The sequence below is a fragment of the Podarcis erhardii genome, assembly GCF_964252035.2.
Source record: "Podarcis erhardii genome assembly, chromosome: 2".
Lineage (NCBI taxonomy): Eukaryota > Metazoa > Chordata > Lepidosauria > Squamata > Lacertidae > Podarcis > Podarcis erhardii.
The window spans coordinates 112805450-112819221 of NC_138498.1; the positions used below are offsets into that span (position 1 = coordinate 112805450).

The following is a 13772-nucleotide window of genomic DNA, read 5'->3' on the forward strand; positions in this document are numbered from 1 at the left end:
TGTGCCCTGGAAGTGGTATCTAAACTCTTATGAATTCTGCTGTGCGGTCTTCGGGAGCGTTTGCTGACTTTGCATAAACTGGATTTTATGCCGAATCACCGTTTTGAGCAGCACCGAACCACAGAGAGCTATAACAACAAGGGCGTTAAGCTGTGCACACATTGGCCAACCTAATGCTGCTTTTCTAGTCATGTTTGGTGGTACTGTTGTAACCTTCGACCTCAACACTCTTACTTCTGTTGGCGTAGCCTAGAATTGTCCCATTTTTCATTTTCTTTTTGCTGAGCTTTGGGATGTTGGAAGGGAAAACCCACTTTCTGGGTGTTAAGTTGTGGGCGAACATAGCAGACGACACAGCGATTTCTCCAGAGCAGCTCTTTACTTGCAAGCTGGACAGAACTGAACAGCAAATGCAGCTCAGCCGGCCTGCTTTTATAGGCAGCCGGCTGTCAACATTGTAGCAACAACAACCCAGAGTTTCCCGTCTAAAATAACTGACGTGGACCTGAGTGAAAACTATCTACAGACCTGAGTGAAAACTATACACAGTATCCCCCTGCTGGCCCAGGGTGAAACTTCACTACATAACACTGGGAATTAAAGGAAGCACTGAAGCAGAATTGGTGCAGCGGGTGAGTTCATAACCTGTGTCCGTTCTCTTAGGCTGAAGCCTTGCCGGGGGTATCTCTGCCTCACTTGCTGCCAGAGCTGGCCCAAGACTATTGGCACCTGAGGCAAACCCAAATAATGGTATTTGCACCCTGCCAGGGAACAATGGGTGAGTGAATAGCTACATCAGGAACAAGACGGGTGGGAATCAAATCAAGCTCACCTGATGTTTGAACTGGGAATCAAAGGCCATCAAGGGGGGAAAGGAGCCTAGGAGACCCCTGAAGAAGATGAGTTTGGATTTGATATCCCGCTTTATCACTCCCCTTCAGGAGTCTCAAAGCGGCTCACATTCTCCTTTCCCTTCCTCCCCCACAACAAACACTCTGTGAGGTGAGTGGGGCTGTGAGACTTCAGAGAAGTGTGACTGGCCCAAGGTCACCCAGCAGCTGCATGTGGAGGAGCGGAGACGCGAACCCGGTTCCCCAGATTACGAGTCTACCGCTCTTAACCTCTACATCACACTACACCACCTGAGGGCAGCCCCCACTAGTGGGCAGAGACCAGCAGGGCCTTCTATTCACTGAGAGGCCTCCATATAAACTGTCCAGGCTGGCACCCCAGAAAGGTCAAGTTGGTGCTTCTAAGACAACAAAAACAATGCAGGAGGCAGCAGTTACGAGTTACCGGTCTCTGCAGCCACAGCAGGTTCTGTGATTCCCAAGTGTTTTGACTTCACCCCCAAAGGCGCAATCCACTATCTTTCGAGACAGACAGATGCCTACCATATTGCTGTGCACTGCCCTGGTATTTTGCAAGAGGGTGGTGCATATAAATACTATTTTAAACCAACAGAATCCATAATTTGTGGCTGGTAACGGTCAGCAACCTTTTCCTCCAGTTTACCTAAATGTGTCTTAAAAGCACTCAAGTTGGTGACCCCCTGGTCAGAGGAGCTTCCCCCATCTTCAACCTTAGCTGGTTTGAGGAGGAAGGTAAGAAAATAGCTTCAGGATGCCCCATTTAACACAAGTGTTAAAGAGTCTCATCTCTTCCCTCCATCTCCAGAGAATTGCCTTAGTATTGCACAGGTAGCTTGTTCTGCTTCTTTGGTGATCACTTGTGAGTCCGTAAGTGACTGTGGAGGCCAATTCTGGATCCACACGTCCTTCCACAGTGGAGATATAGGTTTCCGGGCAGGAGTTGATCACAGTGTGGATTTGCCAAGCGTGCCTTCCTCTTAGCACATTTCTCCCTTTCGTCCTGAGTCTGAGTGTCTTCAAAGCCCAGGACACCTTTGGTAAAGGCTGTTCTCCAACTGGAGCATTCGCAGGTCAGTGTTTCCCAGTTGTCAGTGTTTATACTACCTTTTAAAGATTTGCCGAGAGAGAGTCTTTAACATTACAGTGGTGCCCCGCAAGACAAACGCCTCGCAAGATGGAAAACCCGCTAGACGAAAGGGTTTTCCGTTTTGGAGGCGCTTCACAAAACGAATTTCCCTATGGGGTTGCTTCGCAAGACGAAAAAATCTTGCGAGTTCCTGCGGGTTTTTTCCGCTTTCCCCCCCTTTCCCTAAGCCGCTAAACAGCTGATCCGCTGATAAGCCGCTTAACAGCTGATCGCTAAAAGCCACTAAACCGCTAATAGCGCTAATCCGCGAAGCTGTCAATGGGCTTGCTTCGCAAGACGAAAAAACGCTAGACGAAGAGAATCGCGGAACGGATTCTTTTCGTCTTGCGAGGCACCACTGTATTTTGTTGACCACCAACATTATGCTTTCCATTTTTTAGTTTGGAATAGAGTAGTTGCTTTGTAAGACGATAATCAGGCAACCAAACAACATGACCAGTCCAACGAAGGTGATGTTGAAGAATCATTGCTTCAACACTGGTGATCTTTGCTTCTTCCAGTACACGGATATTAGCTCGCCTGTCTTCGCAAGTGATGTGAAATCTTTTTTGGAGACACCATTGATGGAATCTTTAGAGGAGTGAGAGATGGTGTTTATAAGTGGTCCATGTTTCACAAGCATACAGAAAGGCTGACAGACCCCCTGCTCACCACCCACCTTTCCCAAGTTATATGGGCCAGGAAAAGACTCGGTAAGTATAAAAAAATACCATCTTTATTGTGAACCTCTACAACTGTGTGTGGTTTTATTTTCTGGGCGAAGGAGGGTGTTGGAGGATAAATATTACAGGAGAGAGGAAGCAGATTTACAGCTTGCAGTAGGAGGGTAGCAAAGATGGTCAGACTCACTCTCTCTCTCTCTCTCTCTCTCACACACACACACACAAGAAAAGGAGATGCACTACGTTGGGTGGTCAGGTATCAATACAGGAAGCCTTGATTGGCGCAGGGGTGATGGAGGTGCTATAAGCTCCAAGGGAGGTGAAATTCCTGGGGCGGGAGCGGTGTGCAGTGCGTCGCTTCAAAATTTTGGAGGTGCTTCCGGGCCTGTGGAGTGAGAAGGAGAGAAAACAAGGTTAAAATGGATTTCCAAGGACGGGGTGAGGAAGGCAGTGGGGAAACAACATGCAAACTTGGGCAACGGAAGCAATAATCCTTTAATTTTGCCGGAGAATCAGTAACCAATTGTGAGGACATGTGGGAGGAAGGAGACAATTCGAGGGCAGAACGTACAGGAAAAGATGCTGAGCTTTTTGATAAAGTATCTCTGCTGCTCTCCCCCCCCCCCCCCGCCCAAACTGGTCAGAGGTGAAACTAGGGGTGGGCAAATTTCTCCTTTCTCCTGTTTTCAGTTCACAACGTTTCTGCAGTGTTTGCAATTTTGTTTTATTCTTTTAAAAGTCTCCACAATTTTTTTCCCTCCTAATCAACAGGGTTTTGCATATAATTATGCCTAATAATTTTTTTGCAAGCAATTCCCCGTTAACACATTTTTGTATGTTATTTTCACTAATATGTGCATTTGTACACACTTTCTCTTTACACACACACACACACACACGTGCTTGGAGAAGAATGAATTTCAAAGGATGGTAGTGTTTTGGTTTGTGTGTTGGAAAGCACAAATTATATTAACGTAAGAACCAAACTCCTCCCTCCTTCCCAGGCAAAACCCTAACTGCTTTTGCTGCCTTCTGGGCAGACCACAATCTTCTACTTCTTTGGTGATCACTTGTAGCCGAGTAAGATTGTCTTCCATGAACACGGTCTTAACAGTGAGTCCGTAAGTGACTGTGGAGGCCAATTCTGGATCCACACGTCCTTCCACAGTGGGGACATTGGTTTCCGGGCAGGAGTTGATCACGGTGAGGGTTCACCAAGTGTGCATTCCTCTTAGCATGTTTCTCCCTTTTGTTCTGAGTTCGAGTGTCTTCAAAGCCCACAACACCTTTGGTAAACTGGAGCCAGTGTTTCCCAATTATCGGTGTTTATACTACATTTTTAAAGATTTGCCTTTGTTGACCACCAGCATTACACTTTCCATTTTTAAGTTGGGAATAGAATAGTTGCTTTGGAAGATGATAATCAGGCATCCGAACAACATGACTAGTCCAACCAAGTTGATGTTGAAGAATCATTGCTTTGACACTGATGATCTTTGCTTCTTCCAGTACACTGGTGTTAGTTCACCTGTCTTTGCAAGTGATGTGAATTTTTTTTCGGAGACACCATTGATGGAAACTTTTGTGGAGTTGGAGATGGCGTTTATAAGTAGTCCATGTTTCACAAGCTTATAGTAAAGTTGGTAAGACAACAGCTTTGTAAACAAGCATTTTGGTTTTGCTGCCTGCTGGGCAGACCACAATGCCAGCACACAGACCACTGCTTCCTGAGGCCCTTTCCTTTGAGGCCAGTTCCACCAACACTGAACCCAGGCAACGGCTGATGGCGGCTGCCACACCTACTTCAAGAGGGATTTGCTCCCTTCATGCTAAAAGGGGCCACTTCAAGCCAAGAGAGAGCAATCACAGTCAGCGGTGATGCAACAGGCCATGTGCTGCATTTGGTCCTCTATATGTTGACGGGCTCCAACTCCCAACATCCCTGACCATTGGCCATGCTGACTATGGCTGATAGGAGCTGGGAGTCCAGTAACATCTGGTGATGTCCCCAATCCCTGACCTAGAGGAAGAGGATTCCATCACATCTGCCAGGGCTTTCCAAACTTGGGTCTCCGGCTGGTTTTGGACTACAATTCCCAACATCCCTGACCACTGGTCCTAATAGCTAGGGATGATGGGAGTTGTAGTCCAAAAGCAGCTGGAGACCCAAGTCGGTAGAACATGAGACGCTTAAATCTCAAGACCATTCACTGCATGCCATCCTGGGGATGATGCCACAGACAGGACCTTGAGATCTGAAGAGCTTTGTAGTCATTCATCATGGAAAGCAGTATACAAAGGAGATGGTGTTGGACTTTTGAAGGAAGAGAGAACTAGCCCCGCTGTACATCGGGAGAGAGTCTCTTCCTTTAAATTCCTAGGAGTTTATCTCAGTGAAGACCTTACTTGGAAAATCAATACAACCCAGGTGGTTAAGAAAGCCCAACAGAGACTCCATCTCCTCAGAGTATCGCGAAAGAACGATGTCAATCAACATTTGATGATCTCCTTCTACCGGTCCACAATAGAAAGTGTCCTTTCATACTGCATCACGGTGTGGTATGCTGGTTTGACATCAACTGATAGGAAGTGCCTACAGAGGGTGGTGAATACAGCACAAGATATTATGGGCTGTCCTGTGAATCCGCTGGATGAAATAGCGGAAGAATGTTCCCTCAGGAGAGTGAGGAAAATTCTCAGGGATGATTCACACACTGGCCGGCACTTTCTTGATCTCCTGCCCTCAGGCAGAAGATATAGAAGCAGGATTAGTCCCACCAACAGGGTAAAGAACAGCTTCTATCTGTGGGCTGTTAGGCTGCTGAATGAAAAGATAACAACAGGGCAAATGACTTTCGGGTTTGGTAGGTGTGCGTCAGTAAATGAGGGGAATTCAGACTAAGAGAGCTGAGTGGGGAGTGCTCGTGTAATCTCACTGTATACAAGTTGTACAAGTGACAATGAAGTATTTCAATACAAGAAGCCTAAATAAATAGACAGCCCTAGCTCCAACAGGGCAATTGAGGAGGGGTGATGTGTCTCGGAACTCACCAGGAACAGTGCAAGCTGCCGTCTTCCTTCAGATGTCATGTCATCACCTTGTTTGAAAAAAAAAAAAAAGAATAAAGGGATGAGGTTAGCGGAATTGAAATAGGCAGCTGGGACTGGTATGGCCAACCCAACACAGTCCAGCTTGCCTCTTCTACAGGGATAATTCGATACCACAAAATGTGGGGATAGCTTTAAAATGGCAACATTTATTACCCACCGTACATCTGTACAGATACCAGAGGGGCGGGTGGGTGGGAGATGCAACACCACACAAACCACAATAACAAAACCATAGAACAGCTAGCTCTCAGCCCACAGGAGAAGCTAAAACTGCAAAGCAGGCTAATAAGAAAGCCAAGGTAATTTTAAGCTGTTTTAGTATTTTAACTTTTGATTGTTTTAAAGCAGGCGTAGGCAAACTCGGCCCTCTAGATGTTTTGGGACTACAACTCCCATCATCCCTGACCACTGGTCCTGTTAGCTAGGGATGATGGGAATTGCAGTCCCAAAACATCTAGAGGGCTGAATTTGCCTATGCCTGTTTTAAAGTATGGTTGCCATCTTTTCCTGATTTCATCTATTTGTAAACCACCACAGTGGGTGGCGCTGTGGTCTTAACCACTCAGCCTCTCGGGCTTGCCGAACGGAAGGTCGGCGGTTTGAATCTCGGTTGACAGGGTGAGCTCCCGTTGCTCCGTCCTAGCGCCTGCCAACCTAGCAGTTTGAAAGCACGCCAGCACAAGTAGATAAATAGGTACCACTGCGGCGGGAAGGTAAACGGCATTTCCGTGCACTCTGGTTTCCGTCACAGTGTCCCATTGCACCAGAAGCGGCTTAGTCATGCTGGCCACATGACCCAGAAAGCTGTCTGTGGACAAACACCGGCTCCCTCGGCCTGAAAGCGAGATGAGTGTCGCAACCCCATAGTCAAATTTGACTGGACTTAACCATCCAGGGGTCCTTTACCTTTCCCTAAACCACTTTAGGGAACCACTTTAGGGTTTTGTTTTACAATCAGGCGGTGCATAAGTTTTATGAAATAAATAACCCATGGGAAATAGGGTTATCAATAACGACTCGTCATTTCCACATTCAGAGGCAACGTGCCGCCGACTACCAGTTGCTGGGGAAGACAAATTAGGAGAGTTGTCTTGTGTTCATGCCCTGCTTGAACCACTGGTTGGCCACTGAAGGAAAGGGGATGCTAGGCTAAATGGACCTTTGGCATGACCCAGAAAGTATCCTCTTACATTTTAACCCCCAGGTCCTGGTTTTATTGGCCCACCCCCTATGCTTTTCAAGGCATGACCCAGCCTAGATACAGTTCCATCCAAGGAGGAGGGGCAGATTAATGGACTATGCTGAAATGGCAAAACTTACTGGAAGAATAAGAAACCAAGAACTTTAAACAAAGAATGGGGAAGATTCATGAAATGTCTGAAAACAACTTTTGTAAACAACTAAGCTCATCAGCAGGGCTAACAGTCACCGTATTTTTCTGTCTATAAGGCGCCCCCATGTATAAGACACCCCCTATTTTTGCGGCAACAACCAATCGCCAGTCCACCCTCGGCACTATCTGTGTATAAGACGCCCACTGATTTTTGACATTATTTTAAAGGGAAAAAACCCTAGTCTTATACATGGAAAAATATGGTAAATATATATTTACTAAGGAAGACACAGAAAGTAATTAATTAAGCGGAATTAAGTGGGAGATGCAGCAATGAAAATTAAAAAGAAGATATCACAGAAAGGGCAGAGGGAAGACAAACAGTATTTTTATTGGGAAACTTATTTAATCTGCATGATTGTTAAAAAAATTCAAAAATTATATCTACAGCTGACCAGTTTCCTGAATTATCTGCTCCACTTGGGACCCATTCCTAAAGTTTTCAACTTCCTCGTGGATAATTGCCGCTCAAGTTTCCCCCCTTCAAATAGTCTTCATTGGCACCTCTTATACCCACCCATTCCAACATGGTCTGTTCTAAACTCCCAATTGGTCAAGTTACAATCAAAGGGACTGGTGGCTCCAAGTTCGCCACTGGCTAATTCCTGGACAGGTACCAAGAAGGACAACGCCCCCGGCCAATCATCCTCATCCTTACTCTTCTGGCAGCTAACGTGGCCGCTAGCCAGTTCAAGCCCGATTGGCCATTATTCCATAACCCATTTCCCTTCCGCGTTATTCCCTCCTGGCTGCTCTTTCCCCCTCTAGCACAGGCCTCACCGACACTCCAGGGAAAATCTTCTCCGTCTTCGGCTTTGTACGACTTCAGGACAGACAGGCACCAGTCGTCCTCCACTTCGTAGCGGCTATAAACAGAGGCTGCAGGGGCAAGGAAGAGGTTAGCGCGAGTGAGGGCCTGGCTGCCTGAATGTCGGTAGATTTTCAGAGCCAAGTGCGCTCCCCTAGAGGCAAAATGGAAAGTTTCTTGACACTCTGTGGCACACCCGGGAATTCTAGTTTATATATTAACTTTTTCCCCCTTGCAGATGCGGTTAATTTGGGTCCACCTTTAGCCCCACTCTCTCTCTCATCTTTGGTCACGCACCTTATTAATAAAAAGACAACTGAGCATGCCAATAGGCAATGTATTTCAGCTGACAGGCTGCATTCTCTGCTGGGCATCTATATGCCAGTGGTGGGCAGGGCCAGGGAAACGGGAGTATTTAAAAAAAATAAAAATCTTTGCACAGTGGGAAAGTTTTGATAAACATTCCCACGTCCCTCTCTCGCCATCCATTCAGGCAAGCAAGAGGCGTTGTCAGAGTTAATCAGGGTTCACAGACACATTCCAGCCAGGCAAAGGTGTATGGTCCCAGGGAGAGTCTGTCAGAATGGTTGCATACAGCTTCTGGTCCAGAGGTTCCCCCCACGCTATTATAGAGAGGGTGCTATTCCCTTCTGTTGAGTGACTGCAGCTGTCAAAAGAATGAGCTGGTAGTAAATCACACCGTTGGAATTACAGTGGTACCTCGGGTTACAGACGCTTCAGGTTACAGACTCCACTTACCCAGAAATAGTACCTCAGGTTAAGAATTTTACCTCAGGATGAGAACGGAAATCGCACGGTGGCAGCAGGAGGCCCCATTAGCTAAAGTGGTACCTCAGGTTAAGAACAGTTTCAGGTTAAGAACGGACCTCCAGAATGAATTAAGTTCTTAACCCGAGGTACCACTGTAACTCTTTATTAGTAAAAAAAACCCCCACGATCTTCACTTGGCTGAGCGTCAGACCAGACAAGCACAGCAGCTCATTCCGGTAGGTCTTACCCCAGGCTTCCTCAACCTCGGCCCTCCAGCTGTTTTTGGCCTACAACTCCCATGATCCCTAGCTAGCAGGACCAGTGGTCAGGGATGATGGGAATTGTAGTCTCAAAACATCTGGAGGGCGGAGGTTGCGGAAGCCTGCCTTACCCCATGCATCAGTTGCAGAGATTGAAAGTCCCTGCTTCCCCACAGCTGTCTAAGACCCCTCTTCTCCAGAGCTTTCCCCAAGCAATCGGAGACTGCGCCTGTATGCAGCCAATCTCTCCCTTTTCATGCCTTGTCTGGTTCTGGGATTCCAGTGCGGGGAGGGGAGCTTGTCGCAGAAGGGGGAGACACCTTTGACTCTACACCAGCCTGACTCATCCCCAGAATAGTCCCCCGACTCGCTCTCAAAGAATGATGATGGGGGGTTGTTTCCCAGACATTAGTGCCCCTCCCTAAGCCTGAACCCTTATAAATCAAGTGCTGCCCCACCTCATTTGGCAAAATGCCAAAGACACAGGCCTAGAAAGTTTTTTTAAAAGAAGACGTTTGAAGCTTTCGGAGGTCCTTCTGTACCGCTGCTAACTTTTACGCTTGTCCGCAATACCTGGCCCAACCTAAGGCACTATTGCAGATTTGCACAAGGATAGGTAACGTGAAGGGACGCGGGTGGTGCTGTGGGTTAAACCACAGAGCCTAGGACTAGCCGATCAGAAGGTCGGTGGTTCGAATCCCCGTGATGGGGTGAGCTCCCGTTGCTCGGTCCCTGCTCCTGCCAACCTAGCAGTTCGAAAGCACGTCAAAGTGCAAGTAGATAAATAGGTACCGCTCCGGCGGGAAAGTAAACGGCATTTCCGTGCGCTGCTCTGGTTTGCCAGAAGTGGCTTAGTCATGCTGGCCATGACCCGGAAGCTGTACGCCGGCTCCCTCGGCCAATAAAGCGAGATGAGCGCCACAACCCCAGAGTCGGCCACGACTGGACCTAAAGGTCAGGGGTCCCTTTACCTTTACCTTAGGTAACGTGATATTAGCCTCCAGATGTTGTGGCCCCCAAACTTCCATCAGACCAATGCCCACGCTGGTTGGGGCTGATGGGAAGTTTGTAGTACACCAGACCTGGAAGTGGACCATGTGGTCTGCTCCTGTCCTGGCATTTGACAACTTTACCTTCCTCCATGGGGGTGGAAGCCTCCAGCCATTCTCGTACGACTCGGATGCCCTCTTCGGCCATGACTTTGGGATACCTGGGTGGCAGGGAGAAGCTCGTTGAAATGGATCACAACCAGCAACAACAACAAAAAAATAAAAGCGAGGAAGGTCAGTGTTGGGTACAGAGGGAAAGGCAGTGACACAGAGAAGTGGTGAAAAAATGGGGTTACAAAAAATGGGGGTATGTGGCTACCATGCAGAGACATCACCTTGCCAACAAAGGTCTGTATAGTTAAAGCTATGGTTTCCCCAGTAGTGATGTATGGAAGTGAGAGCTGGACCATAAAGAAGGCTGATCGCCGAAGAATGGATGCTTTTGAATTATGGTGCTGGAGGAGACTCTTGAGAGTCCCATGGACTGCAAGAATATCAAACCTCTCCATTCATAAGGAAATCAGCCCTGAGTGCTCACTGGAAGGACAGATTCTGAAGCTGAGACTCCAATACTTTGGCCACCTCATGAGAAGAGAAGACTCCCTGGAAAAGACCCTGATGTTGGGAAAGATGGAGGGCACAAGGAGAAGAGGACGACAGAGGATGAGATGGTTGGACGGTGTTCTCAAAGCTACAAACATGAGTCTGACCAAACTGCGGGAGGCAGTGGAAGACAGGGGTGCCTGGCGTGCTCTGGTCCATGGGGTCACGAAGAGTTGGACACGACTAAACGACTAAACAACAACAACAATGTGGCTACATGTCAACCCACAAAAGCGCCACGTAAGTGATTTTCAGAACCTCTTCAAGTTAGTGGGAAAGCCGGTTTTATCTTCGCCCTGGCAGTAGTCATGTCATGCAGGAGAAAATGCGAGAGCAAGGGAACCGACGATAATTTTGAGATGCTGTAGCTGAGACTGTGATTTCAACATCTGCTCACCTGTGCTGTAACAACTTCAGAAGCAAATCATTCCCTCTGTTGGACATGATGTCTTCAGGAACCCTAGAGAACCAGAAGTGCATAGAGTTAGGACTGTATTATTCTTGTGTATTCTACCAAAGCTTTCCCCCATGGCCATCCTCTTCTCTGAGGGACAGCAATTATGTAGAAGCAAGATTTCCATTATGTCATCCTTCACATCTCAGCTGGGACAGATATGGCTTAGCAATGCCAGCCGGAGAGCAGGCTATTTTTCTCCACTGCAGTTGTTACTCACGTCGTAGTGATGATCTCATCTTTGGTTCTGCGCACCAGCAACACGGGGCCCTGGTATCTGAAGAGGAGGAGACCATGTCAAGACGTTGTCTGAAGATTGTCTGCGGCTGATGAAGCTACGCTAACTGGGCTCAACGAGACAAATGACTGGGAGATTGGCTAGAAGCCATAGGTACACTGCACTGCAGTTCCCCAAAAGAAGAGCAGGCTATAAAATATCCTATGTGAAGCAGATACTGGCACGGTTCAGGCAATCATATGCTGTGCACAAAGACCCTTTGGCTCCTCCCTTTGCACGAGCCACAATGAAACCAAGAAGCTTCTGAGTACAGTGGTACCTCAGGTTACATACACTTCAGGTTACAGACTCTGCTAACCCAGAAATAGTACCTTGGGTTAACAACTTTACCTCAGGATGAGAATAGAAACCGTGCTCCGATGGCGCCGCAGCAGCGGGAGGCCCCATTAACTAAAGTGGTACCTCAGGTTAAGAACAATTTCAGGTTAAGAACGGACCTCCGGAACGAATTAAGTACTTAACCCAAGGTACCACTGTCATTCTAACTTCCTGTTCTGTCCAAAGCAAGAAACTATGGTTTGGAACAAGTCAGGATCACAAACCGCGGCTGAAAGTTGATGCTGAGATTTTGGCTTGTTCCCAAGCTGGTAACTGCAGCCTCCCAGTATGGATGAAAAAGGGAAGCTGTGGTCAGAAACGTCTTGGTTTAATTGTGTTAATGCGAAGGGACCTCACGGCAGGTCCACACATATCTTGGCTTAAAAAGCTTAAACAGCCACCGAGTCTGTTGAATTCATGTAATCCAGCTAGCTAAGAGTGCTCATTTGCAAGGAGACCTGGGGCCAAATTCCAGCTGAAAGCAGACGCTGTCATGCTTGTAACCACCAAACGGTCAAGCCTCGATTTGGAGGCTGGCAACTCACACAGCTTTCATTTTAACTAGGATCAAATTTCTGGTCCTTGGTGGCTCTGAGGGAAAGCATAACTATCCAGGAAAGTACTATGTGGATCAGCCTTCAGCAACATGGTACACCCCAGTTGTCTTTGGGACCGCAATGCCAAGAGCATGCCAATGGATGATGGGATATGTAGTCCGACAATATCTGAAAGGCACCAGGCAGCTGAAGGCTAGTGGAAGGCAAAGACTCAAAGTCGGTCTCAGACAGAATTTCCAGCAGCAAGGGAGCGTCTCCACCTCCATCGTTCTGCCCGGACACTGAGGTCCAGCACTGAGGGCCTTCTGGCGGTTCCCTCATTGCGAGAAGCAAAGCTACAGGGAACCAGGCAGAGGGCCTTCTCGGTAGTGGCCCCTGCCCTGTGGAACACCCTCCCACCAGATGTCAAAGCGATAAACAATTACCTGACATTCAGAAGACATCTTAAGGCAGCCCTATTCAGGGACGTTTTTAATGTGTGACATATTAGTGTATTTTTGGTCTCTGTGGAAGCCACCCAGAGTGGCTGGGGAAACCCAGCCAGATGGGCGGGGTACAAATAATAATAATAATAATAATAATAATAATAATAATAATAATAATAATAATAATAATAATAATTATCCCATCTCATTCTGCACAGGACCCCGTTAGCGTGCCATCCAAATGTTAACACATGGTTTCTTTACATTAGCCTATTAGTTTGGCCACAAGAGCTAAAATACAGCATGTGTGGTACCAGATTTCTGTTTTGCTACAGACTGACCCTCCCTTGTTCCACAACACAATCTCAATAAATCCCCAATCCCAGTACCACCGGATCTCTCTCCTCAGAACACTAATCAGACAAAACGTTTCCGCGAGGTGAGGGAAAACAGCATTTTGTAACAAAGCAAAATCTGCCCTGGCTCCATTTCTTTCTCTCCCCCCCCCCCCAAGTATTCCTGGTGATTTGGGGATCCCGGCTACTGCTCCAATAAAAGTGACAACCGTTCAGCTGAAGGGTTTAATATTTAACATCACGTGTTTTCCAAGCTGCCTTTCAAAGCTACAGCCTCCCGACTGGCAACAAGCCTGAAATTTCATTACAATCGATTCCACAAGAGAGCAATCTGTGCGATGCAATAAAAGCTTTCAGTCAAAAGGCAAGGAAACAGGCTGAGTTTTCAAAAAACCTATTGAAAAGTGGACAGCCAGCTGCACTCTCCTGGGAAGGAAAAACCACCCCATCCGTCCGGGGGCCGCCAACCTGCCTGTTCTTAAAACCAGCTCATTTCCACCCCGGCTTTTCAGTGCAAAACCCAGCTTCACTATTCCAAAGATTAGATGTCAACACGTATGCTAATTTCTTCTTATTTTCCTGTGGGCGCTTTTGACTATCCAGTTTTTCCTTTGCTGCCTACCTGCAAAGCTGTTCCGCGTTGTTTAGATTCAGGTGTTGCCTGACAGTCCTGGTGACCAAGCCCCCT

At 47.4% G+C, this 13772-nt stretch overlaps 1 protein-coding gene across 1 annotated transcript in view; it reads right to left on the minus strand.

Moving 5' to 3' along the window:
* Nucleotides 1-2716: 2716 nt before the first annotated feature.
* The window catches only part of ABHD16A (abhydrolase domain containing 16A, phospholipase), a 35891-nt gene continuing 24835 nt past the window's right edge, over nt 2717-13772 (minus strand). The window contains exons 14-20 of the mRNA XM_081853189.1: nt 13707-13770; nt 11351-11407; nt 11074-11136; nt 10158-10234; nt 7966-8064; nt 5733-5779; nt 2717-3066 (exon numbers count right to left, since the gene is read on the minus strand). Coding sequence (XP_081709315.1) covers nt 2983-3066; nt 5733-5779; nt 7966-8064; nt 10158-10234; nt 11074-11136; nt 11351-11407; nt 13707-13770 — 491 coding nt within the window. The 3' untranslated portion in view covers nt 2717-2982. The remainder of the gene's footprint in view (nt 3067-5732; nt 5780-7965; nt 8065-10157; nt 10235-11073; nt 11137-11350; nt 11408-13706; nt 13771-13772) is intronic.